The 12,645-nt window shown below is 47.3% G+C and overlaps 1 protein-coding gene across 1 annotated transcript in view; it reads right to left on the reverse strand.

Moving 5' to 3' along the window:
* The window catches only part of LOC133561709 (hexokinase-1), a 57,890-nt gene that overhangs the window by 15,026 nt on the left and 30,219 nt on the right, over nt 1–12,645 (reverse strand). Inside the window, exons 8-13 of the mRNA XM_061915179.1 lie at nt 5,288–5,443; nt 4,985–5,218; nt 4,601–4,905; nt 1,970–2,118; nt 1,732–1,851; nt 1,533–1,628 (exon numbers count right to left, since the gene is read on the reverse strand). Coding sequence (XP_061771163.1) covers nt 1,533–1,628; nt 1,732–1,851; nt 1,970–2,118; nt 4,601–4,905; nt 4,985–5,218; nt 5,288–5,443 — 1,060 coding nt within the window. The remainder of the gene's footprint in view (nt 1–1,532; nt 1,629–1,731; nt 1,852–1,969; nt 2,119–4,600; nt 4,906–4,984; nt 5,219–5,287; nt 5,444–12,645) is intronic.

Raw genomic sequence — 12,645 nt, forward strand, 5'->3', positions numbered from 1 at the left:
TGTACATTGTGAAACCCAATATCTAAGTTGCATTTTTAAACCGGTGTGGGTGGCACCTGGAGCAGGTGGGTAAAGTGTCTTGCCCAAGGACACAACGGCAGTGACTAGGATGGCAGAAGCAGGGATCGAACCTGCAACCCTCAAGTTGCTGGCACGGCCGCTCTACCAACTGAGCTATACCGCCCCAACATGTAGACCCAAAATGTGTTTGTCATTCTTGTTTGGTGTGGGTTCATAGTGTGGCGCATATTTTTAACAGTGTCGAAGTTCTTTATACGGCCACCCTCAGTGTGACCTGTGTGGCTGTTGATCAACTTTGTCTTGCAGTCACTTATTGTGTCTACTGAAGCAACTTGTGGCTTGGCTGGCACGCAATTTCTACAGGTTGTAGAGGACTTCAAAGGCAGGGCCTCCACGGTGCCCCCTTAATAATGTTGTATAGGCAAAGTTCGGGGGAATGATCACCCCTGGAGGGGCACTGAAAGTTGGGAGTCTCCTGGGAACATCAAAGGTATACAGATACCTTACGGGCCACACCAACATTAAATTCTTACATTAAGGTACGGGCCGCGAAATAACGTCTCGTGTTTGAGACCCCTGGTTTAGAGTGTGTACTTTATGAGGCGGGTTAACTAAACATATAGAGTCACCAGAAAACTACAGACGGATTAAATTGTCTGAGTTGTTTGGTTGATTAAAACTTGTCAAGGATTTCATTTATTCGGGATGTTTGCGGGAGTTAAACTATTAGGTATGTAGGGGATCACACTATAGTTATTAACGACATGCGGTCCATTTTTATTTATGTATTTTTTTTCTCCTATGTCCCCCCCTCCCTTGTGGAGGGGGTCCGGTCCGATGACAATGGATGAGTCGAGACCCAGGATGGACCGCTCGTCTGTGTATCGGTTGGGGACATCTCTACGCTGCTGATCCGCCTCCGCTTGAGATGGTTTCCTGTGGACGGGACTCTCGCTGCTGTCTTGGATCCGCTTTGAACTGAACTCTCGCGGCTGTGTTGGAGCCACTATGGATTGAACTTTCACAGTATCATGTTAGACCCGCTCGACATCCATTGCTTTCGGTCCCCTAGAGTGGGGAGGTTTGCCCACATCTGAGGTCCTCTCCAAGGTTTCTGATAGTCAGCATTGTCACTTGCGTCCCACTGGATGTGAATTCTCCCTGCCCACTGGGTGTGAGTTTTCCTTGCCCTTTTGTGGGTTCTTCCGAGGATGTCGTAGTCGTAATGATTTGTGCAGTCCTTTGAGACATTTGCGATTTGGGGCTATATAAATAAACATTGATTGATTGATCGAAGTGCAGCTGAAACCAGTCACAATCATGATGGTACTTCATCTTTTTAAAACATTATTAGATTGATACCAAGTCTAGTATGGTATTTTTTTACTTTTGTTGTACAATTTCCAGACGAGACAATTCATCTAAGCTGAATGCGGAAAATAAACTTTTTTCGGACTCTGGAATTATGGAGGAAGACAGTAAAAACACTGACTGATTTATTCACTAATCACCTCTTTCCTCTTGATGGCATCCCTCAGAAGCTCCACCACGTCTTCGCCCTCACAGTCTGTCGCTTTGAAGCCTTTGGTCCAGGTCACGAGTATTCCCTGACAACCGCAGAACATGGTTATCCATAGTCCCAGGACCACGCTCTGAACTGTGTTCTACTATCAAGCCATAAAGTCTTGGATCTTTTCTAGGGGAACTCACGGCATCCAGACTGGTCTGATGACAAGGGAAGGAGAACGTAAAACCCAGAGGTAGACGAGCGCTTTTCATTCCCATGTAGTCCAGGAAGTCAGAGATGCAGTGCACAATGTGGTCAAAGAGCTGCAAAAAGATGATTCACACAAAACTTTGAGTCTTTTCCTTACTTTGGGTTTTTAAATCACTAGTCGTTGCCACAAAAGTCACATTTTGAATGCGGTGAAACTACCTAAAGTCTTACCTCCTCGCCTGTGCCCTGCATGACTTCAATGGGAATGGCGTAGATTTTGTTATGCATCTCCACCGATCGCCTCTTCCCGCTGCGAATCTTGACCAGGAGGACACGGAAATTTGTCCCTCCAAGGTCCAGAGCTAGGAAATCTCCATTCTCTGTATTGCAAGGAAATTTGTTTTTCAGAAATCATTCCTGGCATGTAGGGATGGGTACCAGTCACAGTTGTATATGTTGCATTTGCAGGTAAGCATTCATTTCAGTTTGTCCTAGGTGTGTGTCTGTAGTCAGGAATAAGTCTTATCCTTTGTTGAGTCCTACAAAGTGTTTATAATGTAAGTTTCAGGCTTGCCCCTGACAGTTTGGTTGTGTTTCAGTTTTTCCTCTGTGTTGGTTGTATTTCCTGTCAGCGCTCTTGTTTTGGTTCTGTTTCCTGTTTGTGTCCCTGTGGCTGATTGGCACCCGGCCACACCTGGTGTCAATCAGCCCGGTACTATTTAAACCTGCTTTGTCCTCCACTCGCTGTTGGAGTATTGTCATGTCAGGTCGTGTCGTTTTGTTGGTAGCTGTCAGCTGTAAGCCAGGGGTGTCAAACTCAAATACAGAGTGGGCCCAAAATTCCAAACTGAACAAAGCCGAGGGCCAAAGTTGAACAACTTAACCTTTTGATAGGAACCCAAACAAGTTTTGCATTGAATATTGAACAAGTAAGTCTTATACAACTTTATAGTGACATGCAAAATCGAGTTTTGTTGGTAGCCGGGGTGTATATTGTAGCGTCCGGGAAGAGTTAGGGCTGCAAGGGGTTCTGGGTATTTGTTCTGTTGTGTTACGGTGCGGTTATTCTCCCGAAATGTGTTTGTCATTGTTGTTTGGTGTGGGTTCACAGTGTGGTGTAACAGTGTTAAAGTTGTTTATACGGCCACCCTCAGTGTGACCTGTATGGCTGTTGACCAAGTATGCCTTGCATTCACTTGTGTGTGTGTAGAAGCCGCATATATTACGTGACTGGGCCGGCACGCTGTTTGTATGGAGGAAAAGCGGACGTGACGACAGGTTGTAGAGGATGCTAAAAGCAGTACCTTTAAGGCACGCCCCCAATATTGTTGTCCGGGTGGAAGTTTGGGAGCATGGTTGCTTAGGGAGATTTTCGGGGGGGGGGCAAATATGAGAATTAGCGTTGAATGCGGTGATACAGCGGCACCGCCACTGTTTAATACCGGCGGGCCAGCTCTAATGTTAATTTATTATTGCCTCAAGGGCCAAATGAAATTACACGGCCCGCGGGCCAGAGTTTGACACCCATGCTGTAAGCTATTCCCTAGATCCTGATTCCTGTTCCCTGCTTCCAGTTTGTTTGTTCCTGGTTCCTGGTTTGTGTTTCTTCATTATTTGTACATTTTTGGACATTAAATTATGTTTTCTTATACAATGCCTGCCCCCGTCTCTGCATCTTGGGGTTCGTCAAAAACTCAACCTGACAGTAAGTATTTTACTTATTACACACCAGCTGTTTGATCGTTACGGTAGTTGTAGTTTTTAATCACAAAATTTGGAGGTGTTGAAATGCTAACCATGCTAACCTGCAGCATTTATATTCCATCCATCCATCCATTTTCTACCGCTTATTCCCTTCCAGGGTGGCGGGGGGCGCTGGCGCCTATCTCGGCTACAATCGGGCGGAAGGCAGGGTACACCCTGGACAAGTCGCCACCTCATCGCAGGGCATTTATATTCCATATCCAATGTAAATTTGCGCATTTTTTAAAGTAGAGCCTTACTTTTGAGCGCTTTCTACCAGACATGCTTGATTTGTTGGCATGGAAGATTGCAACATTACTTAAAGACAGTCCACTCTTTAGCCGGTGTCGAGTCTGCAACCTGAGTATCGAAAAATGCCAACATTTGGGGGAGTCGGTATCCGGTAGAGTGGAGGAGTTCAAGTACCTAGGAGTCTTGTTCACGAGTGGGGGAAGAGTGGATGGTGAGATCGACAGGCGGATCGGTGCGGCGTCTTCAGTAATGCGGACGTTGTACCGATCCGTTGTGGTGAAGAAGGAGCTGAGCCGGAAGGCAAAGCTCTCAATTTACTGGTCGATCTACGTTCCCATCCTCACCTATGGTCATGAGCTTTGGGTCATGACCGAAAGGATAAGATCACGGGTACAAGCGGCCCAAATGAGTTTGGGTCTCTCATTTAGAGATAGGGTGAGAAGCTCTGCCATCCGGGAGGAACTCAAAGTAAAGCCGCTGCTCCTCCACATCGAGAGGAGCCAGATGAGGTGGTTCGGGCATCTGGTCAGGATGCCATCCGAACGCCTCCCTAGGGAGGTGTTTAGGGCACGTCCAACCGGTAGGAGGCCACGGGGAAGACCCAGGACACGTTGGGAAGACTATGTCTCCCGGCTGGCCTGGGAACGCCTCGGGATCCCCCGGGAAGAGCTAGACGAAGTGGCTGGGGAGAGGGAAGTCTGGGTTATCCGACCTCGGATAAGCGGAAGAAGATGGATGGATGGATGGATGGATGACGGAATTTGGCCGCTACCTATAATAGTAACAAATTAGGCCCCCATCCCTACTCTTGTGACTTGTAATTGAAGGATTGAGGCTGGTTCGTCATCGCAACCGCAAGCGAGTCACCTGTTCCATCTGGTGTACTTCGGACATATGTGGGCAACATTTTGACGGTCGCTTCCTTGTGGGTGTCCTTCTTGAGGCCTCTTTCAATCTCCACCCGCATCCGCTTCTTCACCTCCAGCAGTTGGGCCTTGCTGAGCCGGAACTCGGCCATGGTCTGCTGAATCTGTCGAGACTGCTCCGTCAGGCGGTACGCCACCGCTGTCACCATGGCAGCGCCCTTAGCGCTGCCGCTCTCCGACAGCAGGAAGCGGACGTCCGAATCCGGGACCAAGCGACGCACCGTCTTGTGCAGACGGCGGGCGTACCTGTGAACAGAGGAGATCGCGTCATCGTGAGGCTTGGTCGTTTCGCTCCAATCCAAACTCTTCTTGTGTTTTCTCTTACTGCGGATGCATCTTGTAGAGGGAGCCGTCAATGCCCACTGTGGTGCGCAGGCGAGCAACGCCCTTGTTCTCTTTAAGACGAGAGAGAATGCCCCCCAGTGTCGTGGAAATAAGATTTGCCGAGCGAAAAGAGACAATGGTGCACACGTGCTGCACGGCCAGACAGTCTTCATCCGAGGGCTCCACCCCGAGCCTCGTTAGGATTTCCATGCACTTCTTTAGCCCTTCTTTAGTCCTGACGGAGGAAGCGTCATCAACTTCACTCACACATGTTGTGCGCATGAGAAAATATAATTTCACTCACTTTTCAATGGCAGAAACATGCTTGGTCTCAATCTTCCCTTTTGTCAGGAGCTCTGGGGTTATCCGGCCCTCAAACAGCAGACCCTCTTTGGCCATCTTGACCAGAATGAGTCGCACCAGTTCTCCCATGTACATGCCACTGGCCATCTTTTCAAAGCTAGGCAGAAACAAATACATTTGGCTTTGACATGAGTCATTGCAACGGGGATGCAAGTATACTTAGTCCTTTGTATTTGTCCTTCCCAGAGCCTCCGATTGAGGAAGGCAAATAACATCCGATTGAAGTCATATAAGCCACATTTTGGATGGTATCACAGTTTTATCACGACGATACCTCAGTAGAAGCATTTCATTCCCATCTTAAAGCTTATTTGTATACTCTAGCCCAGGGTTCGGGAACCTTTTTGGGCAAATATTTTAAAAAGTATTTCCGTGAGAGCCATATAATATTTTTTTTTAAAGGGGAACATTATCACAATTTCAGAAGGGTTAAAAACAATAAAAATCAGTTCCCAGTGGCTTGTTGTATTTTTTGAATTTTTTTTCAAAATATTACCGGTCTCGGAATATCCCTAAATAAAGCTTTAAAGTGCCTTATTTTCGCTATCTTCGAAACCACTATCCATTTCCCTGTGACGTCACACAGTGCTGCCAATGTAAACAAACAATGGGAATACCACAGCAAGATATAGCGACATTAGCTCGGATTCAGACTCGGATTTCAGCGACTTAAGCGATTCAACAGATTACGCATGTATTGAAACAGATGGTTGGAGTATGAAAATATTGAAGAAGAAACTGAAGCTATTGAGCGAATAGCTATTTACGCTATTCATAGCCATAGCATGGCCGAATAGCTGCGTTAGCATCGCCGGTAAAATGTGCGGACCAAACGATCAGGACTTTCGCATCTTGTGACACTGGAGCAACTTCAATCCGTCGATTGGTAAGTGTTTGTTTCGCGTTAAATGTGGGTGGAAGGAAACGTAATATAGTTGCAAATGCATCTACAGGTTATCCATACATCTCTGTGCCATGTCTGCTTTAGCACCGCCGGTAAAATGTGGAGACACTCTGGCACATTCAATGGGGGTCTGGCGGCGGACACTTTGGCATCTTGGGGCCAGTGGTGCAACTTGAATCCCTCCCTGTTAGTGTTGTTACACCCTCCGACAACACACCGACGAGACATGATGTCTCCAAGGTTCCAAAAAATAGTCGAAAAAACGGAAAATAACAGAGCTGAGACCCGGTGTTTGTAATGTGAAAATGAATATGGAGGGTGTGTTACCTCGGCGACGTCACATTCTGATGTCATCGCCTCCAGTGCGATAAACAGCAAGGCGTTTAATTCGCCAAAATTCACCCATTTAGAGTTCGGAAATCGGTTAAAAAAATAGATGGTCTTTTTTCTGCACCATCAAGGTATATATTGACGCCTACATAGGTCTGCTGATAATGTTCCCCTTTAAGACTGAAGACAACTAAATGTTTGCATTTTTAAGTAAGACCAACATTTTTAGAGTATAATAAGTCTCTTATTCTTCTTAATAACATTGTTATTCTGAAGCTAACCAACAATAAATAAAATACTTCTTACCATTAATACGACTTCTTGAACAGGTGCGGTAGAAAAACGGATTGATGGATTAATATGTATGAGAATGTTTTATATTTTGAACGTTATTTTTGACACTGTGATTACCAGCGGAATTATTCATTACTTATCGTGTTAAGCAATGTCAGCTAAGATTTATCTGAGAGCCAGGTGTAGTCATCAAAAGAGCCAGATCTGGCTCCGGAGCCACAGGTTCCCTACCCTTGCTCTGTCCTTTAAATAGACCCCCCTTAAGAGCAGTTGATCTGCTGTCTCTTGTTTTGCTCTGCCCCCTTCTCCTGCGTGGAGAGGTTATCAGGTGACCACAGATGAGACTCTAACTGTTGAAAGTCGGGACCCGGGGTGGACCTCTCCTCTGTGCATCAGTCAGTAATGTCTCTGCGCTGCTGACTTGTCTCCATTCAAGATGACCCCCTGCTGGCCTCACCATGGACTGGACTCTCACATTATTAACTAGATCCACTCGACATCCATTGCACCGGTCGCCCGGGGCAGGTCCCCCCCATCTGCGGCCCCCTCCAAGGGTTCTCATTGTGCCCACTGGGTTGAATTTTTCTTGCCCTGATGTGGGATCTGAGCCTATGTTGTTGTGGCTTGTGCAGCCCTTTGAGACATTTGTGATTAAGGGCTATGCAAGTCAACTTTGATTCAATCAATCAATCAATGTTTATTTATATAGCCCCAAATCACAAATGTCTCAAAGGACTGCACAAACCATTACGACTACGACATCCTCGGAAGAACCCACAAAAGGGCAAGGAAAACTCACACCCAGTGGGCAGCGAGAATTCACATCCAGTGGGACGCCAGTGACAATGCTGACTATGAGAAACCTTGGAGAGGACCACAGATGTGAGCAACCCCCCCCCCCTCTAGGGGACCGAAAGCAATGGATGTCGAGCGGGTCTAACATGATACTGTGAAAGTTCAATCCATAGTGGATCCAACACAGCCGCGAGAGTTCAGATTAAAGCGGATCCAAGACAGCAGCGAGAGTCCCGTCCACAGGAAACCATCCCAAGCGGAGGCGGATCAGCAGCGTAGAGATGTCCCCAACGGATACACAGGCGAGCGGTCCATCCTGGGTCCCGACGAGCGGTCCATCCTGGGGCTCGACTCTGGACAACCCGTACTTCATCCATGGTCATCGGACCGGACCCCCTCCACAAGGGAGGGGGGGACATAGGAGAAAAAGAAAAGAAGCGGCAGATCAACTGGTCTAAAAAGGGAGTCTATTTAAAGGCTAGAGTATACAAATGAGTTTTAAGGTGAGACTTAAATGCTTCTACTAAGGTAGCATCTCAAACTGTTACCGGGAGGGCATTCCAGAGTACTGGAGCCCGAACGGAAAACGCTCTATAGCCCACAGACTTTCTTTGGGCTTTAGGAATCACTAATAAGCCGGAGTCTTTTGAACGCAGATTTCTGGACGGGACATATGGTACAATACAATCGGCAAGATAGGATGGAGCTAGACCGTGTAGTATTTTATACGTAAGTAGTAAAACCTTAAAGTCACATCTTAAGTGCACAGGAAGCCAGTGCAGGTGAGCCAGTATAGGTATATATGTATGTATATATGTATATAAAGGTATATACAGTATAGGTATATATGTATGTATATATGTATATAAAGGTATATACAGTACAGGCGGAATGTGATCAAACTTTCTTGTTCTTGTCAAAAGTCTAGCAGCCGCATTTTGTACCAACTGTAATCTTTTAATGCTAGACATGGGGAGACCCGAAAATAATACGTTACAGTAATCGAGGCGAGACGTAACAAACGCATGGATAATGATCTCGGCGTCTTTAGTGGACAAAATGGAGCGAATTTTAGCGATATTACGGGGATGAAAGAAGGCCGTTTTAGTAACGCTTTTAATGTGTGCCTCAAAGGAGAGAGTTGGGTCGAAGATAATACCCAGATTCTTTACCGAGTCACTTTGTTTTATTATTTGGTTGTCAAATGTTAAAGTTGTATTATTAAATAGAGGTCTGTGTCTAGCAGGACCGATAATCAGCATTTCCGTTTTTTTGGCGTTAAGTTGCAAAAAATTAGCGGACATCCATTGTTTAATTTCATCAAGACACGCTTCCAGCTGACTACAGTCCGGCGTGTTGGTCAGCTTTAGGGGCATGTAGAGTTGGGTGTCATCAGCATAACAGTGAAAGCTAACACCGTATTTGCGTATGATGTAACCTAGCGGCAGCATGTAGATGCTGAAGAGTGCAGGGCCAAGGACCGAACCCTGGGGAACTCCACACGTTACCTTAACATAGTCCGAGGTCACACTTTTATGGGAGACGCACTGCACCCTGTCAGTAAGATAAGAGTTAAACCAAGACAGGGCTGAGTCTGACATACCAATTCGTGTTTTGATACGCTCTAATAAAATATTATGATCGACGGTATCGAAAGCAGCGCTAAGATCGAGGAGCAGCAACATAGATGACGCATCAGAATCCATCGTTAGCAATAGATCATTAGTCAATTTTGCGAGGGGTTTCTCAGTAGAATGATTTGCCCTGAAACCGGATTGAAAGGTTTCACATAGATTGTTCATACAGATGACCCCTGCTGGCCTCACTATGGACTGGACTCTCACATTATTAACTAGATCCACCCGACATCCATTGCGCCGGTCGCCCAGGGGCAGGTCCCCACATCTGCGGTCCCCTCCAAGGGTTCTCATTGTGCCCACTGGGTTGAATTTTTTCTTGCCCTGATGTGGGATCTGAGCCAATGTTGTTGTGGCTTGTGCAGCCCTTTGAGACATTAGTGATTAAGGGCTATGTAAGTCAACTTTGATTGATTTGTGCCACAGTTTTCCGTTCAGCGTGCCTTTTTGTTCTTTTTCAAAAGACTCCGGCTTATTAGTGATTCCTAGAGCCCAAAAAAAGTCTGCGGGCTATAGAGCGTTTTCCGTTCGGGCTCCAGTACTCTGGAATGCCCTCCCGGTAACAGTTCGAGATGCCACCTCAGTAGAAGCATTTAAGTCTCACCTTAAAACTCATCTGTATACTCTAGCCTTTAAATAGACCTCCTTTTTAGACCAGTTGATCTGCCGCTTCTTTTCTTTCTCCTATGTCCCCCCTTCCCTTCTGGAGGGGGTCCGGTCCGATGACCATGGATGAAGTACTGGCTGTCCAGAGTCGAGACCCAGGATGGACCGCTCGTCGGGACCCAGGATGGGCCGCTCGCCTGTATCGGTTGGGGACATCTCTACGCTGCTGATCCGCCTCCGCTTGAGATGGTTTCCTGTGGACGGGACTCTCGCTGCTGTCTTGGATCCGCTTGAACTGAACTCTCGCGGCTTTGTTGGAGCCACTATGGATTGAACTTTCACAGTATCATGTTAGACCCGCTCGACATCCATTGCTTTCGGTCCCCTAGATAGGGGGGGTCGCCCACATCTGAGGTCCTCTCCAAGGTTTCTCATAGTCAGCATTGTCACTGGCGTCCCACTGGATGGGAATTCTCCCTGCCCACTGGGTGTGAGTTTTCCTTGCCCTTTTGTGGGTTCTTCCGAGGATGTCGTAGTCGTAATGTTTTTTTGCAGCCCTTTGAGACATTTGTGATTTGGGGCTATATAAATAAACATTGATTGATTGATTGATTTTTAACCACCCCAGTATAGAATTAATCCACTGGTACCAATTATCAGTTGTGGTTCTTGCAAAACAACCTTGTAGGCGGCATAGCTCGGTTGGTAGAGCGGCCGTGCCAGCAACTTGAGGGTTGCAGGTTCGATTCCCGCTTGTGCCATCCTAGTTACTGTCGTTGTGTCCTTGGGCAAGACACTTTACCCACCTGCTCCCAGTGCCACCCACACTGGTTTAAATGTAACTTGGATATTGGGGGTCACTATGTAAAAGCGCTTTGAGTCACTAGAGAAAAGCGCTATATAAATATAATTCACTTCACTTCACTTGTAAAATATAACTAAAGTACTCATGCTCTGGCCGATGAATTTCTATAAACAACCGAGGCTAAGACGACAAGTCTGCACTCGTCCTGCGTTGGCGCCTCGCCGGTTCGGTACTTAGGTGACCTCTAATTGCGAACTATTTGGCTTTTGCCAAATACTTGAATATCGAAACATCTCAAAAACAAATTCATGACAGGGCAACAATATTTTGGCAATATTTGAGAGGTTTTTTTTATAAATATGGGTAGTTCCTTATTGCGCATTTCTAGGGGGAGTGAAAACGCAGATTCTGTGAGTTTTTGCCCTGGCTGACTTTTTAAATGTTAAATGACAGAAGTGATTTTGAAGTAAACCCTGCAGTAACAAGTTGTAGTCGTGTATACCATTGAGAAATGTTTCAGGAGACCAGAAACACGACTGTTGCCAAGTCTCGAGCCACATCAACAAGGTGGACAAGCACTGGCTGCAGTTCGCAGGGGTGACGACAGCCATTGGTGAATGCATGTTATCGCCAGTTAATAAATGATTGAACGTGCTTTTGTGGCTGTGTCTCCACTTGTCCACAAACGTGCTGTAGGATTAGTTTGAAAGCTCGACTTTCGTGTACACCTTAAAAGCACCATTCGGCGTTGCACCGGAGTCTACTTTGTCTGCAATGTAAATTAGTATGGCTAACAGAACATGAATCCATCCATCCATCCATCCATCATCTTCCGCTTATCCGAGGTCGGGTCGCGGGGGCAGCAGCCTAAGCAGGGAAGCCCAGACTTCCCTATCTCCAGCCACTTCGTCTAGCTCTTCCCGGGGGATCCCGAGGCGTTCCCAGGCCAGCCGGGAGACATAGTCTTTCCAACGTGTCCTGGGTCTTCCCCGTGGCCTCCTACCAGCTGGACGTGCCCTAAACACATCCCTAGGGAGGCGTTCGGGTGGCATCCTGACCAGATGCCCGAACCACCTCATCTGGCTCCTCTCGATGTGGAGGAGCAGCGGCTTTACGTTGAGCTCCTCCCGGATGGCAGAGCTTCTCACCCTATCTCTAAGGGAGAGCCCCGCCACCCGGCGGAGGAAACTCATTTCGGCCGCTTGTACCCGTGATCTTATCCTTTCGGTCATGACCCAAAGCTCATGACCATAGGTGAGGATGGGAACGTAGATCGACCGGTAAATTGAGAGCTTTGCCTTCCGGCTCAGCTCCTTCACCACAACGGATCGATACAACGTCCGCATTACTGAAGACGCCGCACCGATCCGCCTGTTGATCTCACGATCCACTCTTCCCCCACTCGTGAACAAGACTCCTAGGTACTTGAACTCCTCCACTTGGGGCAGGGTCTCCTCCCCAACCCGGAGATGGCACTCCACCCTTTTCCGGGCGAGAACCATGGACTCGGACTTGGAGGTGCTGATTCTCATTCCGGTCGCTTCACACTCGGCTGCGAACCGATCCAGTGAGAGCTGAAGATCCCGGCCAGATGAAGCCATCAGGACTACATCATCTGCAAAAAGCAGAGACCTAATCCCGTGGCCACCAAACCGGAACCCCTCAACGCCTTGGCTGCGCCTAGAAATTCTGTCCATAAAAGTTATGAACAGAATCGGTGACAAAGGACAGCCTTGGCGGAGTCCAACCTTCACTGGAAACGTGTCCGACTTACTGCCAGCAATGCGGACCAAGCTCTGACACTGATCATACAGGGAGCGGACTGCCACAATAAGACATTCCGATACCCCATACTCTCTGAGCACTCCCCACAGGACTTCCCGAGGGACACGGTCGAATGCCTTCTCCAAGTCCACAAAGCACATGTA

This window comes from Nerophis ophidion, linkage group LG01 (genome assembly GCF_033978795.1).
Source record: "Nerophis ophidion isolate RoL-2023_Sa linkage group LG01, RoL_Noph_v1.0, whole genome shotgun sequence".
In the NCBI taxonomy this organism is placed as follows: Eukaryota; Metazoa; Chordata; class Actinopteri; order Syngnathiformes; family Syngnathidae; genus Nerophis; species Nerophis ophidion.